Consider the following 21452-nt stretch of genomic DNA (forward strand, 5'->3'; position numbering starts at 1 on the left):
TCCTCTCACACAGGTCAGCATGTGGTGGACACTGTAACTTCAGTGTTTAGCCAGCTCTGCATGTGGTGGACACTGTAGCTTCAGTGTTTAGCCAGCTCTGCATGTGGTGGACACTGTAGCTTCAGTGTTTAACCAGCTCTGCATGTGGTGGACACTGTAGCTTCAGTGTTTAGCCAGCTCAGCATGTGGTGGACACTGTAGCTTCAGTGTTTAGCCAGCTCAGCATGTGGTGGACACTGTAGCTTCAGTGTTTAGCCAGCTCTGCATGTGGTGGACACTGTAGCTTCAGTGTTTAGCCAGCTCTGCATGTGGTGGACACTGTAGCTTCAGTGTTTAGCCAGCTCTGCATGGGTCTGTAAAGCTTTCTGCGTTCTAACCTCTCTCCATGTTTCAAAAGCATCTCCAACATTGATCCTAGTTTGAGCAGCTTTCTGCTGCTGGAGCTTATTAGAAACATGCAGAGGCTCAGAGCTGAAAAGAGAGAGTGAGGACATGTTAAGGTGGAGAGAGAGTGGGGGTGACATTCAGCAAGGGGCTGAGGTTGGAATCGAACCTACAGCCAAGTTTGCAGCTACGTAGTGTACGTGGTGCAAGCAAGCTAACAGCTAAGCTATCAGACTCCCTAACATGGCATTCATGAAGGGAAACTGTGAAAGTGAAAATCATTACTACTGTCGACCGTAAACTTGTTATTCTTAATTTTTTGAACATGACACATATGGTAACTTTCAGAATCGTTTTTTTACACATACGAAGGATTTGTTTTGGTGTATTGGTGCAAAAATAGTTACAGCAGGAAATGAAGCCAAAATATCAAGAACTGAAATAAAATAAAATATAGTGTACGGTATGTTGAAAATGTCATGTTTTATCAGATGTTGTTCAGAATGATTCGTTAACTTTTCCGGTGTCGATTTAGAGTCTTGTTCCGCGACCGCCTGGCCAAAAGAAGGACGCCTCGGGTGTTTCAATAAACTGCTTCATGAACGTGCCTTAAATATCTGAAGCTGAAATTCCTGCCTCTTATCCAGCAGCACTTACTTAGCTGCCACCCACTGAGCAGGATGCAATCTGTCCCTGTCTCGCCATGTCTTATCAACTTCTAATCTCCTCTTACCGCAGCGAGGAGGCTCCCGGAGTGGGACCGAGCAATCTCAGAAGAAAAAAAAACCATAACCCAGCTAAAAGCGTTAATCTCCACTGCTCCACATCATTTTATCCCTTATGTCTGTCACGTGACAGAACTGTCATGTCTAGAATACATTTTACAAGTACACAACACTTTTACAATTATTCATTTTTTCGTCTTCTTTCCGTCCGAATCTGACATCACAGAGTCGGATTAATTTCAGCTCCATTAGTTTACTCTGGTTTGTTCACACACTGGAGGGGAAGCGTTCATTTCTGCAGCCCTGCCTTCCCTCAAACACACTTGTGCGCCTCCTCCTCCTCCTTCCTGTCTCCCTCCTCTGTTTCTTTCCCAGCCTTCTCCCACATTCAGGAAACTGGGGCCGAGCCAGAGACCCCTTGCCTCTGTTTCCGGGAATCTGTCCCACAGAGCCAAAGTAGTAAGTTGGCTCTGACGTGGGAGCCATTGTTAAAATCCCAGGGCCCCCATTGTCCAAGGGAGGAGCAGCAGCGAAAACAAAACTCCCTCTTGTGGAACGAGAAGGAGGAGCTGTCGGGGAGGGGACACCAAGAGGGGGAACCTCTGCGATTAATATAAAGCAGCACCAGCATCAGGTCCACCTCCCAGGAGGGGGAGACGTTTTAATGAGTGCAGAAAATAGAGGAAGTACGGAGCATAGTGAGGTTATCCTCATTTAATTCAACAACTTAGTGTTTCCATTTTAATCACACAGATGTGTTTAAACTGCCGTTGGGAGGTTTGGTTTTATATTAAGTTTAAATTGGTTTTCTGTGTGTACGAGAACCACGCATGGAGCCGGAGGTTCCACACCTCACTTCTGATTATTGTTTTGAATAATTGTCTTTACTGTGAATATGAAGCCGCTAAAACGTTTGCATGGACGGGATATTTGAATATGTTCATTACAATCAGTTTTGTGTATTTTTATGTTTCTGTGTCTTTAGGACCCCAAGCATTCTCAACCACGACCCCACTGATAAAAAACCCAAGAATGAGAAATCCCCCGTCTCCCTCAAACATGAGTTCGACCCGACAGGTGAGATCTGCATTCATCTTCACTTTGGTTTGGTGTTGTTTGATTTGATTGTGTGTGTATTTGTTTTAAAGCTTTTCTGCAGCTTAGCAAATGTCCTGCATGACGCTACTAAAAAGCACATTACTCTACATAGAAACACGATTGAGTTAAGTCATTTCAAAGAAGGACATAATAGTGTTAGACCTCCGTTAAAGATGAGATTTAAAAACTGAAACAATTAATCTGTCGCAAATCAAATCTAATTTCTAAAGCTCTGATTACAGCTCTGGTATTTTCTAGTTTCTTCTCAAATGTGAATATTTGCTGCAGTTGTTAAAATATAATAATGTAAACTACATATCTTTGTTTGTTGGTCTCTTTGTAAAATAAACATTAAAGTATTGAACAAGACAGTAATTGACATGAAATTGACAGCAAAAGCTTCATCTGGAGCCCTGAGGATATTTGCTTATACTGCACGCGTACGGATGACATCACACTCGTGTATCCTGCGGTGGGTTGGAGCGTTATGGTTGTGCACGTCCTCACAAATTACCGCTACACGTGGGCGAGATGCAATACGCATATAATCACGAGGAGCAGTTTTTTTTGTTGATAGGTCAAGTCTGAAATAACTCACATCTGTAAAGAGTATTTACCATTAAACAGAGACAAACAAACTCCTCGAGTGTCTCCATGTTTGTTCACCTGTGCAAATCCAGAATCTCATCTTCTGTGTTTTATGTGGTCTGATTTATGATGTGCTCCCGAGGAGTCCTGCAGTAGCCTCACACACATTGTACAACGTCATGCAGTAAGAAATTACATTTATATTTGAGCCTTTAGAGAACAATCTATGAACTTCTGATAGAGATAAAATATTAAACATCTGATCTGCTCATGAATGAAGTCTGCGTGTGAATCGTAGAGCCGGCTCAGCGATGAAGCCGGTGTGCGGCGGTTGGAGGACAGAGACGGCGTAGGTGCAGTCAGCACTCAGGGACGAGTTGTTTGAAGTGGTTGTCACGGTTACGGGGTTGACATAAATCCTTCCCTGCCCTTTTCTTCACCCTCCGAGGCTCCTTCATGGAGGCCGGAGGACGACCAAGTTATCCACTCAGGAGCAGGAAAAGGGAGACTAGTCTCTGAACTTCCTCAGTGACGACAGGAAGAGGAGAGCAGATGGTCAGCGCAGTTATCGGACTGTCGGTGAATAAAGAGGCATGACAGACTCAGCTTTCAGTCACATATGGATCCAGCTAGCTGTGCCCGTTGTACATGTCATGGGATTGACCAAATCGTCTCTGGTACAAACGAAGGAACATTTTTTATAAAGATACGTTTTTAAAGACGATGTTCGAACCAAATAATCTGATTGGACGAAACTATTCCATTTGTGTTGATAAGGAACTATTTAAGAAATACAGATTTTATCAGATTTCCTCTTTGATAATCAACCTGATAAACAATGATCACACAACATGGTTTCATGTAAATAAGACGGCTGGCGAGCAGCTGCTCCGGGGTGGTAACCATGGTGAAGGCAGTTTTCTATTTTAAATCCTGTCGTCAGTGTCTCGATTTGCCGTTTCCTGTGTGCTGTTTTTTTCCCACAAGTGACGGCACCAGGCAAGAATATCTTTCAAGCAAACAGTGACGCGATACGACGGATAAACTTTCTTTTTTGACTTATTTTCTCACATACTTTTAAATGAAACGTGTTAAACCTCTCTGGCAAACTCTTAAAGGTTACGATCATTCCTCGCATTGACGGAGTCGTTGATCTAAAAAACATGATCTATCAGGAGCAATATTTTTGAAGACTCTTCGACTCTTTAGCTTGGATAGAAACAGAGACATCAAACCATGAAGTTTGGTCCACTGTGTCTTTTTCCTACCTTATGTTTTTGCCAATTTTCCTTCCCCCTTGTGAAGGAAATAACAAACGAGTGTTTATGTAAAAAGCTGCGTGTTTATGTGTTTGTAATTAACAGGTCTTGTCCAGCGGTGTGTGATAATCCAGAGGGATGAAAATGGCTTTGGACTGACTGTGAGTGGAGACAATCCTGTGTTTGTGCAGCTGGTAAAAGAAGGTAAGGTTCACACAAACACTCAGAAACACACACACACACACACTTAAGACGGTCTTTCTTGTACTTGTGAGGACCCTCATAGAGATAATGCATTCCCTGGTCTTAACATTAAAAAACACTGGCCCTAAAATAGACCTCTAAGACTGCTAAACCTTTAAAGGTGAGGCCCAAATGTCCACAGGACACGTCCTCGTTATCTTCGGCTGTAAATGGAGTGTCGGCCTCACAAAGATAGCTAGACAAGTACAGACACACACGCATCATAACCCAGTCTGAAGAAACGTGTGACCTCTGACCCCGCTCTCTCTCCCTACAGATGGAGCTGCCATGCGAGCGGGTGTTCAGACAGGAGACAGGATCATAAAGGTGAGACGCCTTTCATAGCTACAGTGTCTCACTTTGATCTTTTTACTTCTCTGCAGATACAAATTACATCCTAAAACTGCAAACCAATCAAATGACTGGATTTTCCATCACATGTTCAGGAGATCATATTAACTTTAATCTCCAATCTAACGTTTTCCTGTTTTTGCTTTAACTATTAGTTTTATTTTGTGTTAAAAAATGTTTTTACTGGTTGTATATATTTTATTGGTTTCTCATAGTTTCAGGTTTTCGCTGCAATTATTATTATTATTATTTTTTTTTTTTTTTTTTTTTTCTTCTTTTTATTTTAAAGTTTGTTACACAATTCTTTCATTTTTTTCTTTCAGTTTGTTGCTTTAACGAAACACTTTGGGCTGCATGTTTGTATGAACAGTGTCAGCTTAGTTTATAAACTACACTTTTTTTTCCCCTTTAAAGATTTTATCACTTTTTCCTGTTTTATTTGCATTCATACTTTTGACTCTCCTCTGTTGTTGATGTTTATTTGAATATTTCCTGAGCTCACACCTTTGCTTGGTCTGTCACAGCACTTTGTAAATATGTTTGTTAAAGGTTATATTGTATAATACAGCAGATATAAGAGGCCATTGAACCTCTACGTTTGTCTTCACATGAAGAAGTAACTGTATTAATATGGACCTGTTTTTATTTACATTTGTTTCCTAATGGGGACAAATATCAGATGTTAAAATAATAAATCTTTTCTTTTCTGACAGGTTAATGGGACTTTGGTGACACATTCAAACCACATCGAGGTTGTAAAGCTCATAAAGTGTAAGTACGCTGGTATAAATTAAAACGTCTTCCAACAACGTTTCCTGTTTTATCTGGTTGTTTATGTCGTACGACTTTTGGTCGTTTTGCACAATAACATTAAAGACTTGAACTGACTCGCTTGCCGTAGCGTACACAGAAAATGAGCTTTTCAAAAAGTGTTTAATTATCTCTCTGTGTGAGGGCTTCAGATGTAAAACAAACATGGACGCTGCATCTTCCCCCCGTACGTTTCCTTTATGAACACCGATTCACCGAATGACACTGAGGATACTCAGGGTGGTTTTGATGCTGATTAAAACTTTCAAGAACAGTTTATGTTGTTGTTGATGACAATATAAATCTACCCTCATGTAAAAAAAAAAAGTATTATATATTATATTATAGCTTTGCCTCTGGTCACTTCCTGTCAGCGCCTCTGGTCACTTCCTGTCAGCACCCTCTGATGTTTGGAGCTTTTCTGCTGAGTGAATTATAGAATTGAAGAATTTCAGTTTTTGTTTTGAATCTCTGCAGCCGGTTTCTGTTTGCTCTGATTGGTTGAGACACCTGTAAATGACTTTTAGTTTTAGGTTGAACTATAAAATCTTAGATTTAATAAGTGTTGAGGTTTCTTCATGAAAGGGAGAAGAGGGGTTTTCCCACGTGTTGAGCTTACAGCTGGCTTTAACAAAACTTGCCTTATGTCACTATTTTGTTCTTTTTGCTTCTTTCATGTGGTTAAATATTTGACTGTCTTTCAGCTGGTTTTAATAATCACGTTACCACGGTGGCTTGGATAGTGTCAGCATTTTTCTGTCTCTTCTTCACCCTCCCTTCATTCCTTTCCCATGACTCCCATGTCTCCTGCAGCGGGTTCATATGTCGCCCTCACAGTCCTGGGGAGGCCTCCGGGGCTTCCTCAGATCCCCCTGGGGGAGGAAGAGGAGGAGGTGAAGGAGGAAGGAGCAGAGGTCAGCACACCCTCCTCTCTCTCTGCGCCACAGTCACCTGCTCCGCCAGGTGGCGAGACATGCAGCCCCGTGACCGGCAGCCATCGGGAGCTCATCCGCCCCTCGCAAGCTGACGGGGTGAGGAAGAAAGGTTTTTTCTTTAATGGAGGATCAACAGAATATAAGTTACATCAAGCCAAAGAACTCCGGGACAGAGGTCAAAAATACTGAAGTTTACGATGTTGTAACTTTGAGGGGTTATTGTTGAATTACAGAACAGACCTCATGTTATATTCAGAATGCACAAATACAGTTTTTAATTTCTTGGTATGACTCATTGAGTCGGTCGCTCAGGAGCTGGTTTGTGTTTGTGTTTGGTTTGTCTGCTGGGTGTCCGTGGCGAGCTCCGACTAAACTTCTCCAAAAATGCGGTTTATTTTTAACTGTAAGTTTCATGATATCAGCAGCTCATTATTTTTAACAAGCTCAGACGTTACAGACGGCCCTCGCCAAAACTGCTGCACTGTGTCAACACGTCGTCCTCTCTGTAACGCCGGACCGCAAACTCTGTGGTTCTTAAAGATGGCCTTTTATATTAACCCTTCACTTTAACTCATTACAAGGAACACGCAAAAGCCCAGTTTATTTGTTTTATTCACTTTCAGTATTTAAAAATTCTAAAGAATTCTGATCTCCTGTCCGAGTTCTTCCTCTTTAATGTTCACCGACTGTCTCGCTTCTCTTTTCCACGTTAAGATCTGTGTAATCACATTCAGGTTTCAGACTGTTATACGTTCATGTATTTGACTGTTTTGTTTTTATCTCCTCGTCCAGGATGAGAACAAAACCACGCCGAGCCAGAAGGCCGACGTCCTGCAAAAGATGCTGAACAAGGAGCATCAGGACCTGCAGGTACGTTTGAATACGTTGACGCTGGGTTTATACATGCAGTATGTTCATGAGTGTGTTTCCTCACACAAAGTCATTCTGTTATTCTGAATATATAGAGTTTGATTTGACTGCCTTTTATCATGTTGTCAGCTTTTAATGAGGCTCTAAAATCAGGCCAAAACAAGATGACGAAAACGATAAAGACCGCACTTCTCTTCTTTTTATTGACTTTAGACTTTAGACTTAGACTTTAGACTTTTTATTTTATTGTCCCTGAGGGGAAATTCTTTTTCACCAGTATACAGTTTCAAGGGCAGCGCGCAGACAGAGGGTGAACACAGGGACATACATGTGGGACAACAGGACATACAGAGACAGGACATACAGTGCATATGGTTATGGGGGGACCGGGGATCGGGACTGAGGTGGATTTATATTGAGGGCTGTAACGACTGTAGGCACCAGGCTTCTGGCCCTCCTGCACAACAGGGACCTGTACCTGCGTCCAGAGGACATGATGGTGAGGTGGCAGTTGAGAGGGTGGGCGGTGTCCGGTGCTATTGTGCGTGTGATGGCCTTTGAGTTGAGTTCTGACAGGGTGGGAGTGGGGAGACCGATTTAGTTTGGCTGCAGTGTTTGTGACACGGGTGAGTTTGGTTCGGTTTTTGACGGTGAGTAGGTTGAAGAAGCAGGAGGAACAGTAGAGCAGGATGGACGATGCTTTGATACAACAGGAGGAGGAGATGGGGGACAACATGTAGTCATTTGAGTTTCCGGATGGCGTGCAGTCTTTGGTGGCTCCTTTTTTTGAATGTCCGTTGTGTGCTGGTCGAAGGTGAGATTATTGTCTAGAGTGAGTCCGAGGTATCTGAAGCTGTCAACAGTTTCAACTGTGTCGTTGTTGATGAGGGTGGGGGGCTGGGGTGATGGGGTGCCTATTATTATTTCTTGGCGTCATCGTGGCAGTAAAACGCATCATCAAAACACATGTGAGCGTCCTTCTTCCTGTGTGGCTGCACGTCTGCTTTACTGAGGACTATGTGGGATGTGTTTTGTGTTGAAGGCAAAGGAGGAGGAGTACAGCAGGAACCCTCGGCCAAAACTACTGAAGGAGATCCAGGAGGTCAAAAAGCACATTTCTTTTCTTCAGGAGCAGCTCAGCAAAGCCGCGTGCCAGGTGAAGCAGAACGGCACGGGCGACACCGTTAGCCAACTTGGGTTTGTTTTAAAGGAAGAAAAACCTCTTCGCTCTTCCCACTCAACTTTTCCGTGCAGCTCGAATGTGAGGACAAAGATAAGACTGACTTTTTCCGTCCTCTGTGATAACATTCCCGACATGCTGCTCTCTCACGAAACATGGACTGGGACAACAACCACACATTTCCCACACATTATGGAGAGTGCTAACTATACCTTTAAGACGTACTGTACTGCGTTGCTAAGTTACGACAGGAGCAACGTCACTGGACGGCTCTCTGTTTTTATCCCTGAAGTTTAGTCTGAGCGCTGCGTCTGCCAGATAGAAACCAGAAACCGAGCTCCGACTTTCCTTTTGCTTCTCAGCTTAACAGTGATGTGAAAGACTATTCTGTTCATGTGCAATAAAATAGTAGTCGGCTTATTGTCTCTGACAATAAGACCCAAAACCGTAACAAGTGTATTAATGTGTGATATGTTTATGTTTTTTAAGGGAATTTAATTTTTAGTTTGCAGTGAATTATTTGTGAAAAGCTGAATTTAAATGTTTTACTAGAAAAACTGCATAAAAAAAAAAACATCAAATAATTTAGTAATTTTTACGTTTTTATCTTCATAAACAAAACATTATGTCAGCGTAAAGTCGTGCTTTATGTTGAGCTGAGCAGGTGTCTGCCTGGTTCAATGTGAAAACAGCATGATGTAACTGTTGTGGTTGCTGACACTCTGGAGTACAAACTAATCCTGACGTCTCCTGTCACATCACCTCAGGTCACTGCAGCCTCTCTCCTCTGCAGCTTCTGTCTTCACTCAAACTGGTCGTGTGTTTTGTTTTGTTTTTTTAGGTGGGAGCCGCGGCGGCTGAGGAGGGGGGAACAGAACAGAACTGGTGTTTGCAGGGTGACGGCAGTAACGACGGGCCCTCGACCAACAATAACTCTGTGGGTATAATGACAGACTGCAGCCTTCAGAGCGGTGAACCACGTTTCCCAAAAATCACTCTGTCGTCACATTCTTTGTCAAGTGTTGTTTTGTGGCGGCAATCAAAACCACCACACATGGGCTGTTTAACGCTCCTCCAAGTCGACTGTTTGAGAGACTTTAAAGATGTGTTTTCTTCACTTTCTGACACTTCTGCTCGTAGACTTTGTAAAACATGGATGCAATCTCAGTCTCGGCACTTCTTGGTTTTTTTTGAGGAGGCTTTATGTGAAACCCATCGATTGCCGTCGCCGTGTAATTTAAATATCACCGTAAACATATCAGGGCTCGGCTGCTGTTGTTAACGTTGTACCTCATGTGTGGTTCAGATCTGATGTTTAAAAAAAAACCCATCAGGAAGTTTGTCTGAAAATCGCAGCTGGCTCAGACTCCTTTGCAATAACAATCAGTTTTATCACAGCTTCTATAAATAGCGATGAAATTGTCCGTCTATTCAATCCCCGGGGATTTCCCAGCGTTCGGCACCAGACTAAACAATCAATTTGTCTTAAGTGTTGTGTTGTTCATTGTGTGTAATACTGTGTGTGTACTAGATTCACGGCAGCCCCCTCCCAGAGCGTCCTGGCAGAAGAGAGACGCCCTGCCAGAGCCCCGACATCAGCCGCAGAGACGGCCTCAACAACTCGCCGCCGGACTCTGAGGAGACGCCTGACACAGTAATAAATCCTTTCTTACACACATAACTTTATATATGTATTATATATAGAATATAATACCTGCTGCTTATCCTGAAACTCCATTTGTGTGTCAGTGTTTGAGTTTTGACTGTCAGTGCTTATAAATACACCGATATGTCCCTCAGGAATCCAGTGCCCAGTGCATTGTGGGTAGCCCGCCGTACCTCCTCAACCCTCAGATCATCGGAGCCGAAGACGAATACTTTGACTCTCAGCAGGAGCAGGTACCTCAATAAAAGCTTCTTAGCAATTGATGTCCAAAAAAAATCCAATTACAGCATGTTTAAAAGAATGTTTTATTTTGAAATTTCAAAACGTTTTTTATCCACGACTGTCTGGACTGAAACTGAGTATTCAAGACATGTTCAATTAATGCATAGAGTGAATCTAACTAAAGCAAATTGTCTTTGTGTAATTTGTGCGAGTATCCAAACCTTTAATTATTAAATCCTGGAAGATAAAAGCGAACTCTGCTTGATGAACTTTAGTTTGAAGGCTGAAGAATCGAACTTTCTCTCTCTCTCTCTCTCTCTGTTTCTCTCTCTTTCTCTCTCTCTTTCTCTCTCTGTCTCTCACTCTCTCTCTGTCTCTCACTCTCTCTCTGTCTCTCACTCTCTCTCTGTCTCTCTCTCTCTCTGTCTCTCTCTCTCTCTCTCTCTCTCTCTCTCTGTCTCTCTCTCTCTCTCTCTCTGTCTCTGTCTCTCTCTCTCTCTCTGTCTCTGTCTCTCTCTCTCTCTCTCTCTCTCTCTCTCTCTCTCTCTCTCTCTCTCTCTCTCTCTCTCAGATTAATGGGCCGTGCAGCTCTTTCGAGAATTTGGACTTACTGAAATCTCGGCCGGCTCACCTGGCCGTCTTCCTCCATCATGTTGTCTCCCAGTTTGATCCTGTGTCTTTGGTATGTATGCAAACACACAGAATTATACTACTCATGTTTGTATGATTTTATATCATCCTATGGACCCATTATTGTGATTTATGAATGTATTATTTTGAGAAAACAATCCTGGTTTTCCTTTTGATAAGTTTTTCTTTAGATCTTTAGAAAACTACAGAAACAAACAAATATTTTTTTTAACAAATGACAGTGGGCTCAGGATGGATCCTTGTGGAATACCGACACTTACATGAAAAATACAGTTGTTTCTGTGTTTAGCTTTGAGGATGGGTTATCTACCTTATGATATAAAAAAAACTTAACAGCAATACGAACTCTTCCTCTTCTAGCTCTGTTATCTCTACGCTGAAATGCACAAGCAAACCAGCTCCAAAGAGAGCCGACGTTTCTTCATTGAATTCCACTCGCTCTTTATGGATCGATCAGCAGTAAGTTCTTTGATTTATCTTTTTTTAATAGTCTGTGTGTAATTATTGATGTAAGCCATTTCTTTCTCTGTTATTTTGTAGAACCTTAAAGTAACGCTGCCAGAGGCTATTGCAACAGAATTGGGTAAGGCACAAAAAAGACAAAAAACGGACTTCAAACACAACAGATAAATTATATTTCAGTCATTGTATGTATCTCTAAAATGCTGCAGGACTTAGTTGCATTGATTTATGTCATGGGGGGGGGGGAGGAACTGCCCTTCGCTGAAAGATTTGCGTTTGGTATTTTTAACCTGGAAGATGTGAGAGTTGGGATTAGACAATCTGGACTTGTTTATGTGTCCCTGCACAGAGAAGCGAAGGCTGGAGTTAATACCTGAAGACGTCTGCAAACAGTACACTCAGACGTTACAGGATTCACTCTTACCTGACCTGATCAAGAACCTGGAAGACTTCAGGTAAGACTTAAACTTCATGACCTTTCAGACATTAATTAGTTGTTTTTATGTAACATTTATAAAATCTGTTAAAAGTAAATAAAGGAGGCAAAAAATGTACATTCATATTTTGCCATGTCAACACAGTTTTAACCCTATAAAGCTACATGAATCATATTAGCACCTCTGCATCCTAAGTGATGTGATTTTCTTTCCTAAAAAAAAATATTATTACAACCAAAAACATACAGAAATAATTTACTAGTGGGGAAGGAAACGGCTCAATAGGACCCTTTTATATGAATTTAAAAGTCAAAATAGAAAATCATTCAAATGATTTCTGATACTTCAACAGAGAGATTTATAATGAACTTCTGTTGAATGTCCATTTTTAAAAAAGTATCATGTTCAAAATGTTTTTTGTCAAATGTGATACCAAAGCAAACTCGTACATGGTGTTTATTTAGAGAGTTTATTTTAGAAGATTTTATATCGACTCCAGTTTCAAAGGGTTCAGATTTACTGATAAGGATTTGCTGGTTTAGGCCGTGCAGGGTTAACGTGGTCGTGTTCATGTGTGTGCAGACAGAAGCGCAGCATGGGTCTGACTCTGGCTGAAGACGAGCTGTCGAGGCTGGACTCAGAGCGCGGAGAAAACCAACAGGTCTTAGAGAAGGAGTGCTCATGTGCCGAACACATCCTGTCCAAGATAGAAGATATCCTGTGAGTCCCTGACCGCTCATAAATGTTCAGGAATCCATTCAGTTCCCCTTGTTGTTGTTATTATTAGATTGTGTGTTTGCTTACCCGGAGTTCTCCTTTGCAGGTTGACGTCACAGCCAACAGAGGAGGAGAAGTGGTGAGTAATAAAAGTCAAAGTGTTATCAGAGATGATTGGGGAAGTAAAACTTCTTCTCGCTCTCATTTTAATCTGATTTAAAGTTCACATATTCTCCTCCTGTTCAGGTGAAATCAGTGTCCTCGCTCCTCTTCAACATGTGTGTGAAGTGTGTTGTTGTAAATCCACTCTGATCCTGTATTTGATCATGTCTATAAACCCCTCTATTTCAGCCCTGCTCAGAACAGGCTGTTTCTGTGTCTGTAGCTTTAAATATGTAAATGAGCTGTGCCTGACCACGCCCCCTCTCTGGAAGGGCTCGGGTGTACTCGCTGCTTTCTGGCTCCATGTCCTATTGTTTACGGTGAGAAGGCAGACTCAGAGGGCAGAACAAACACCTAGCTGTGGGAGTGTCACCCACCTGGGGGAGGGGCTACTGCCCTTTGTGATGTCATGAAGGGGAAATCTCCAAACGGCCTGTTTGAGCACACATTTTTAGGTACAGAGCAGGGAAAAGACGGAGAGGATAAGGCTGAATGCATTGTTACATCATAAAGTTAATCTGTAGTTTAATGTTTTAGGTTCTTCAGTATCACCTGCTGCGTCATCTCTCTTTGTGTGTTTGTGTTTGTGTCCTCTTCTCTTAGCCAAACAATGCAGTACGTGATTCTCACCTACATGAAGCACCTCGGGGTGAAGGTGAAGGAGCCGCGCGGTCTGGAACATAAACGAGCACGCATCAATTTCCTGCCCAAGATTAAGGTCTGATCTGAAATTTAGAAAAGCACAAGTACACGTGGAAAGTATTTAAATGCAGACACATCACATCAGATCTATGTATATATATCTATGCCGACTACATAGATTGTATCTGGTCATGGCAGCTAAAGATCCAACTTTATACAACCTCAGGATCTCTCTCCGTCTCAGCTTCTGACTGATCAAGTTAAAAGATTAGTCCTAAATATGTATCCATAAAAATGTTCATTGTCAGCACTGTGCAAATGTTTCATTAAACATTATACACCCAAATACAGAATTGATAAATTACATGCTAATGAACTGTGGCTTTGTGAAATGGTTTATAAATGTCATATTAATCCCTGTTGTTGTGAACTAGTCCAGATCAAATGATTTAAAGTTTTTACTGTGGTACAAAACGTCTTCATATGTAATGATCACTCGTCCTTTTTCACGCCTTTTTTAGTGAATACTTCAAAAGCAACTCTTGTTTTATTTCCAACAAGCAGAAGAGCATCAAGTCTGAGAAGGACGGTGAGGAGAAGGTGAAAAAGCCTCGATTTCCCAGCATCCTCGGCCCGCCGCGACGTCTCAGCAGAGTGGATTCAACTTCAGGTGGGAAGGACTCTTTCTCTTTGACTCCATCAGCAGTCCTATTTCTGTTTTACAGTAAATTAGGAAGTAAATTACTCAACGCTTCAGAGAGTGCAAAACTGTTCGAAATGAAAATAATGCAATTTTAAAAAAGCAATAATTAAAAGATAACCTTTTGAAATTCAACGATTAAAAAATGAAGCGATTGATAGCCCTGACTTTTATGTTCTCCGTCTTTCCTTGATATTTCCTGCAGTCGGTAAGGCCGTGGAAATTAACAAGCAGCGATCACCAAAGCTGCTTCCTCAGCCAACCTTCGGCATCCCCGAGCAGTCGGACTCTTCTTCATCAAATTCTGGACGGACTCGTGGAAATCAGCTGAGCGAGAGTTCAGACACCAGCATCTTATCTCTGCCCTCCACCACCTCTCCCACACACAGCTCGCCCACCTGTCTGACCTCCGACACCAGCGGACCAGACTCAGACTCCAGTGAGAAACATGTTTTGTCTCCTCTTCCTCCTTTTAGGAATTCTGTTTGAAAATGACCAGAAAGAAACTCATGAACACTTCTCTCTTTGCAGATGTGTCTCCGTTCTGCATCCAGACCAGACTGAGCGAGGGTCTGCAGTCCGGAGACCACCAGGACGGCGTCTCCAGTCCAACCAGCATGCAGTTTGACTTCAGCCCCTCTAATCTGGAGCAGTTACAGGAAGAAGACCAGGAGGCCTACAGGTCTTTAACGTTCCCTGGTCGCTCCGTAAACCGTTTCTAGACTGTTCGATTTAATAAGTCTCTGTCTCTGTAGGATGGAGGTGCAGTGTGCGGTGAGTTCAGGGGACATCCAGAGTGAGGACGACCTCGGAGGGGAGGTGGAGGGAGGGGAAGAGGATCCTCTGAACTGGCAGAGTCTGGTCAGTCAAGGAGTCCTGGCCAGTTTAACGCCTCAGGAGATCGAGCGGCAGGAAGTCATCAACGGTGAGTCGTCCACCTGACATCATCGCTTCAGTCACTGTGTCATGGTATACAAGCATTTCTTCACAGAGCGTCCCCCGTCCTCACATCTGTCTGTCCGTCCGTCCTCAGAGCTGTTCTACACTGAGCGCGCTCACCTGCGGATGCTGAAGGTGTTGGACTCTGTTTTCTATCAGAGGCTGAGCAGAGACGGGATCCTCCCTCCAGAAGAACTCAAACTCATCTTTATCAACCTGGAGGAAATCATTCAGCTGCACGGTGATGTCACAACAACACAAATGTTATTCATGAAGACTTTTAAAGACCTTCAGCCACTCGTGAAGGACCTTCTTTTAAATATGTCTTCTCCCTTTGCTCCACAGTTTCTTTGACCGAGCAGATGACCTCAATCAGGAAGAGAAGTGAGACGTCTGTGATTGGTCAGATCGCAGACGATCTCCTGGCATGGGTAAGACCCATTTCTATACATGTTAGAAGTTTAAGATTATTTATAGGACTTATCAGGCAGGGGGGTTTATGACCTCTTTTAATGAGCCAGTACAGTCGACAGTCTGCAGGACTTTGTTTCTTCTCTTCTCCTTCGAAACGAAGAACCTCGTTCTCGGCTACAGAAACCATAAAAACATTTATTGAAATCTTTAACCATCACATGCTCAATGTTTTGAGGTGCTGATGTTGAGAGTGAGACTAGGCCTTGTGCTTTGTATGCAACAATGGAGAGAGCGGGTGTGCTTGAAACATCACCCTGGTTAAATACATTTCCAGAACATGGGAGCCCTGCAGCGTGCGAGCCGTCACTCTGTTTGCTGCATGTGCAATATGTAATCCACGATGTGCAATATAAATCTAAGGATGACAGACCTTTGATATTTAAACTGCTGATATTGATGCATGTTGTTTAGTTTTAAAACTACAAGTCAAACCCAACTTGTAAACATGCTGTTTGTGTGTGTGTGGTGATTTCAGTTCAGCGGGGAGGAAGAGGAGAAGATTAAAAGAGCGGTGGGGACGTTCTGCAGCAACCAGCCGTCTGCGCTGGAGTTCATCAAGAGCAGAAAGAAGAAAGACCAGCGCTTCACCTTATTCATGCAGGTCAGACACTTTTATCCAGCTGAAGAAGGATCCTCATCATGAGAGGCCGGAATCATGTTCACAATTATTAATATATTTCTGTACAGCTGCGTCTAGATAACATCATATTAAACTCTTATCTCCAATCAGGCAGTAATAAAACAAGTGTCTGTATAGATAAAATGTGATGGTCACATATTCTGCAGAATACACTTCACCATATTTCCCTAGTCTGTCTACAAACCCCCCAATGATGAGAAAAGTCCATCCTCTCCGTCTTCTGCCTGCTCCACTGTTCAGAAAAATGTGTGCTCAAACACTCCGTTTGGACATGTTCCCTTCATGACATCACAAAGGGCAGTAGCCCCTCCCCCAGGTGGGTGACACTCCCACAGCTAGGTGTTTGTTCTGCCCTCTGAGTCTGCCTTCTCACCGTAAACAATAGGACATGGAGCCAGAAAGCAGCGAGTACACCCGAGCCCTTCCAGAGAGGGGGCGTGGCCAGACACAGCTCATTTACATATTTAAAGCTACAGACACAGAAACAGCCTGTTCTGAGCAGGGCTGAAATAGAGGGGTTTATAGACATGATCAAAAACAGGATCAGAGTGGATTTACAACAACACACTTCACACACATGATGAAGAGGAGCTCTGACACTGATTTATACTGAAGAGGAGGAGGAGATGTGACCTTTAAGAGATTTTAAGACCAAATTAATTGCAGACTTTAACTGTGGTGAATCAGGCCTCTGGAGTGTCTGTCAGGGTTTTTGCAACCTGCAAAAACAACCAACAGTCGTCGTGATCCAAGGGCTCGTTTTGGTTTGTAAACGATAATGAAATGTGAGATTTATTGACTGTGTCTTTGTGGATGTTGTTCTATATCTGTCCGCTCCAGGAGGCAGAGAGTAACCGCCTGTGTCGCAGGCTGCAGCTCAAAGACATCATCCCTGTAGAGATGCAGAGAGTCACCAAGTACCCACTCCTGCTGGACAAAATTGCCAAATACACAGGTAGGTTAGCTGCTTCCACTCCTCTTGTTGCTCACCTGTCAGAATAATGTTTGATCTTACAGAGCAGCGTGTTGGTTTATTTACCTTCTCACAGAAGACGGCGATGAGAGAGAAAAAGTGCGGAGAGCTGCAGAATGTTGCAAAGAGATCCTCAACAATGTAAACCAGGCGGTCAAAGAGGCTGAAAACAAACAGGTGAAGACATCCAAACTCATGTCACAAGTTCATATTTGACCTGTGACTCATGGACAAAAGGCACTGGGGGGAAAGTATGGACTCTGTTTCTTGATCATGTGTGTCTTAGAATATGCTGTGTGTTTGAGGAGTCACTTCCTCGAGCAAGGTGGGAAATCCTCATGTTTACTTTTTTGCTTTTTTTTTTACGGTTTGACACCCTGCTTTGTCTCGGGTATAAGGCTGCGCGTCGGCGCTAGATCGCCAGTGTAGAGAGGCGACAGTCCTCGTCCCAGCAGCCGTGGGTTCGAGACAGACGAATAACTCGTTTAACATTTGGTGTGTTTTGTCTTTTTTTTCTCCACAGAGGCTGATCGAGTATCAGAGAAGGTTAGACATCTCCTCTCTCAAACAGAGTGAGAACCCCATGATCCTCGAGCTGAAGGTAAAAAAAAAAAAGACTTTTAATCCACGATGGTCTGAACATTACGGATCATGAGCTCAAATAAACCAAATCTGTTTCATGCATTATTGCCTTCTTTAACTGCGGACCTTTCCCCTGTATTTAAAGTTGATTCTTGCCTTTCAGAGTCTGGACCTGACGAAGAGGAAGATGGTCCACGCGGGCCCGCTCTCCTGGAAAGTCAACAAAGACAAAACCATCGGTGAATCTAGACCGTCTTCCAAATGTTTCATGTTTTGTTTGTGTCCACCTTTCATACATTCAAACATGTGTTAAGAGTCTCCTCCCTGTGTTTAAAGTATGGATGTGATGTTCCTTTCAGAGCTCTACACGCTCCTGCTGGAGGACATTCTGGTTTTGCTGCAGAAACAGGACGAGCGTCTCGTCCTTAAATTTCACGGCAAAAACCCGGCCAGTGCAGCCGACACCAAACACATCTTCAGCCCCGTCATCAAACTCAACACTGTGCTGGTTCGTCCCGTGGCCACTGGTGAGAACTTCCCCCGCTCGGACATGTTTTCACTTTGCTTTTTGGCTTCTCGTCTCGGATTGAAAATCTTTCACGCTGTCGTAAATCCAACCTCGTTCTGAAAAATGAAGCGGTTTGGCACTTGGCGAGGTTTCGTCAGATATCCAGCTCTTTGATCCAGACTGAAATATCACAGCAACAGTTGGATGGAAACGTTTTACCACAGTTTATGTCCTCGAGGGAAGAACTCCGAGCACTGCTTTGAATTTTAATGTTTAAGATTTTTAAAGCAGTGAAATTCTTCACAAATATTCAGAGTTCCCGAAAGGCGGATTTTTTTTTTCTGCCACCATCAAGATGTTTGAACAAAACATTTCAGAGACTACTGGATGGATTGCCCTGCACACACACACACATTTCAGTAATGTGTGCACACACACATTTCTTCACACACACACTTCTGGCGGGATGAGTTGTCATAACTTTAGCGGCTCCTTAAATGATCCCGTTGTGCAATCACGAGGTCAAAACGTTATCCGTCCAGTATTTTTGTTTATAAAGAGAAACCTCCGGAACGGATTCCCACCGGCCTCCAAAGCTTCACTTTGTGTTCAGAGCAAACCGAGAAGGAACACACGGTTAGAAAAACAACCGATTGCCCAACATCAGAGAGGTCGCGTTTTCATCGGCAGCACGTTAAAGCACCACCACGTCTAACCTACCTAAGTCTGTTTGTCTTCTTTAGAAGTTCCTGCGTATAAAGTGTTCAGTGTGTTTTTGACCTTCTTCATGTCTTTGTCCTCATCAGACAACAGGTCTTTCTTCGTGCTGTCCATGTCAGAGAACGGGGCTCAGATCTACGAGCTGACGTCTCAGACGGTGTCCGATCAGAGAATGTAAGATCTCATTTTTTTTTTTCTCCTTCAGCTCGTCCCTCGTTTAACTTTTTTGCCGCGTTCCTTTTTATATAAAATAAATTCCCACGACATCGACGCGAGCGCGAGTGATTTTCTCACCGTGCTGTGTCGCCTGCTCTCCTCCAGGTGGCAGTGTCTGATCACACAGTGTGCTGACGCCATGAAGGCCAAACCTCACAGCAGAGACAAAGCTCCAGCTCAGACAGAGTGAGTCCAGCACAAACTCACCGATGCATCCGTTTCATTCTCACACACCCTTTAATGAGTCTTTTTTTCCTCTCAGTGCCGAGCGAGACGCCATCGAGATCATCCGACAAGGTTTACCCAAAGTGACCAAAGATGCTGCCGGCACGTCAGACGGAAGCATCAGCTCTTCAGGTAGCTGAGTGCTCAAACAGTGAAATCTGCATTATTAAAACAATCAGATTAAAGCTCCTTCTTTTTCTAGTGATGAACGAAGTATTCAGGTGATTTCAAACAAAAACACTCATCAGGGCCGAATGAATAAACTGAACCGTCCCATGAATGCACAGGAGCATGATGAATGAGTCGACTCAGAGAGTGAACGAGGCCTGGACAGATTATCATGACCACGAACCCTGGACTCAAACTCACCCCGACCTACACGATGTAAAATATCCCCCCCCCAGCGTGTTTGTACAGAGCAACCTCTTCTTTCAAAATGATCAGATTTATTGTTTGATAAAACTTCAAACCTGTCTGGGCTCTCGACTCTCCGGCACACTTCGCTCGATCCGCCGACAGTTCACGGCAGGACGGTGGCTGGAAGAGGAAGTGGGATCTGCCACACTGTTAATGAACAGAAACAGTTGTTTAAGTCATGAATGATGAAGATCTAATTAGAGAGATTTATGACGCGTCTGTCAAGAGGAACGAAGGCTTTTCTGTTTTTATATTTATCTAGAAATCACAATTTTGGGAAGTGTAGTGTTTTAAGTTTGACAAAACAAAGCAGTCACTTAGAAATGTTGGATTTTTTTGGAGCCATTCTCTGAAAGTTTTTCACTGAATACAACCTGAGTTTTGTCATTTTCTGAGTTTTCTTGGCAACACCTTCAAATGTCGCTTTTTGCAGATCTTGCATCTCCATGCATCGCAGACAAAGATGGCGCCTCTTCTCCGGACATCCAACGTCCGTCCAGTATCAACCCGTTTGACGGCATGAAATCAGAGGACGAGGAAGAGGAGCAGACCTCAGCAGACAGACCGGAGGAGGAGGAGCAGGAGGAGCAGGAGGAGGAGGAGGAGGAGGAGATAGATGAAGCAGAGCTGGAGGATTTCCTGGACAGGCAGCTGCCCTTCCTGCAGGAGGAGACACCTCAGGGCGTCGCTCCTGAAAACCAGGAGCCCAGCGTGTTTGATTTCCCCTCCTCGAAAGGCGAAGAGGCTCTCAGGACGTGTAAGTTACACGTTCAAGGCGCACTCTCAGACTCTCTGAGACAAAAACAAAACTCTCTTTGGGGTGTTTTGTCCAAAAAGTAACAATTTATCAGACATATTTTACTGTATTTATATGAATATTTTTGTGTACAGCATGATAGAAAATAACACGATTTTCTCCGCCCCAGTGGCGATGCTGAAGCAGGCTGTCTTCAACCACATGATCAGCAGAGAGGCGGCGGCGGCGGAGGAGGAGACGGGGGAGAAGAGGGAGGGGCCTTCTGCTGCCAGTGAAGAGAGCCGAGCGTCTTCAGGTTCACCGAGAGACAACAATCAGCCTCCCTCAGGAACCACGGGGACGCCAGAGACGCCTGAACGCAACGGTGAGGGCATCCACTTTGTTTCCTGGTTTATCTTTTTCCTGTTGTTCTGACGTTTGGTCAAGTTAAAAGTTACTAAAGTTGCTAAAAACACTTCACCTCCATCAGCTGGTTTTTAAAGCTGCAGATAGAATTCAGTTTTTACTCGGTGTTTCACTTTGCTGTGACATCACAGAGAAAGCAAAATGTCTTCCTCATCAGCCTCTGACCTCCTCCTCTGCTTCTCCCTGCAGGTGGTTTTGTGGTTCTGGATTTCGTTGGTTCAGAGGAGAGCAGCACTGATGACGACGCGGGAGTCGGAGTTGACGTGGGGATCGACATGAGCAAACTGCTCTCCTCGTCCTCGCAGACCGGAGGCATCAGTGGCCCCAACCTCAGCAGGCAGCTGATGACTCACCTGCGCCTCCTGCAGGCCGACCTGCAGTATCTGAAGGTACTGCACAGGTTAATCCTGATGATGGTTGAGGGGGGCAACATAAAGTGCAAAAGCTGCTCGCAAAAACAGGGCACATTTTGTGAGAGGACTTCCAGCTAATCG

General features: G+C 43.6%; 2 protein-coding genes across 2 annotated transcripts in view; one reads left to right on the forward strand and one right to left on the reverse strand.

Moving 5' to 3' along the window:
• The window catches only part of arhgef12b (Rho guanine nucleotide exchange factor (GEF) 12b), a 28777-nt gene that overhangs the window by 6268 nt on the left and 1057 nt on the right, over positions 1 to 21452 (forward strand). The window contains exons 2-36 of the mRNA XM_079356552.1: positions 2095 to 2186; positions 4160 to 4258; positions 4575 to 4624; positions 5362 to 5419; positions 6272 to 6489; positions 7186 to 7263; positions 8306 to 8419; positions 9285 to 9380; positions 9975 to 10097; positions 10244 to 10342; positions 10903 to 11013; positions 11343 to 11441; positions 11523 to 11565; positions 11794 to 11899; positions 12464 to 12601; positions 12705 to 12737; positions 13364 to 13478; positions 13967 to 14072; positions 14308 to 14541; positions 14634 to 14784; positions 14858 to 15027; positions 15136 to 15282; positions 15387 to 15472; positions 15991 to 16116; positions 16996 to 17110; positions 17205 to 17305; positions 17652 to 17729; positions 17874 to 17949; positions 18070 to 18237; positions 19025 to 19112; positions 19260 to 19340; positions 19417 to 19511; positions 20230 to 20553; positions 20723 to 20917; positions 21148 to 21347. Of these exons, the coding sequence (XP_079212678.1) occupies positions 2095 to 2186; positions 4160 to 4258; positions 4575 to 4624; positions 5362 to 5419; positions 6272 to 6489; positions 7186 to 7263; positions 8306 to 8419; positions 9285 to 9380; positions 9975 to 10097; positions 10244 to 10342; positions 10903 to 11013; positions 11343 to 11441; positions 11523 to 11565; positions 11794 to 11899; positions 12464 to 12601; positions 12705 to 12737; positions 13364 to 13478; positions 13967 to 14072; positions 14308 to 14541; positions 14634 to 14784; positions 14858 to 15027; positions 15136 to 15282; positions 15387 to 15472; positions 15991 to 16116; positions 16996 to 17110; positions 17205 to 17305; positions 17652 to 17729; positions 17874 to 17949; positions 18070 to 18237; positions 19025 to 19112; positions 19260 to 19340; positions 19417 to 19511; positions 20230 to 20553; positions 20723 to 20917; positions 21148 to 21347 (4213 nt within the window). The remainder of the gene's footprint in view (positions 1 to 2094; positions 2187 to 4159; positions 4259 to 4574; positions 4625 to 5361; positions 5420 to 6271; positions 6490 to 7185; positions 7264 to 8305; positions 8420 to 9284; positions 9381 to 9974; positions 10098 to 10243; positions 10343 to 10902; positions 11014 to 11342; positions 11442 to 11522; positions 11566 to 11793; positions 11900 to 12463; positions 12602 to 12704; positions 12738 to 13363; positions 13479 to 13966; positions 14073 to 14307; positions 14542 to 14633; positions 14785 to 14857; positions 15028 to 15135; positions 15283 to 15386; positions 15473 to 15990; positions 16117 to 16995; positions 17111 to 17204; positions 17306 to 17651; positions 17730 to 17873; positions 17950 to 18069; positions 18238 to 19024; positions 19113 to 19259; positions 19341 to 19416; positions 19512 to 20229; positions 20554 to 20722; positions 20918 to 21147; positions 21348 to 21452) is intronic.
• Positions 11390 to 21452, reverse strand: part of castor2 (cytosolic arginine sensor for mTORC1 subunit 2) — a 48368-nt gene continuing 38305 nt past the window's right edge. The window contains exon 10 of the transcript XR_013780182.1: positions 11390 to 11401. The gene's annotated coding sequence lies outside the window, so the exon portion shown is untranslated. The remainder of the gene's footprint in view (positions 11402 to 21452) is intronic.

Source organism: Symphodus melops (assembly GCF_947650265.1).
Source record: "Symphodus melops genome assembly, chromosome: 11".
NCBI classification, from domain to species: Eukaryota; Metazoa; Chordata; class Actinopteri; order Labriformes; family Labridae; genus Symphodus; species Symphodus melops.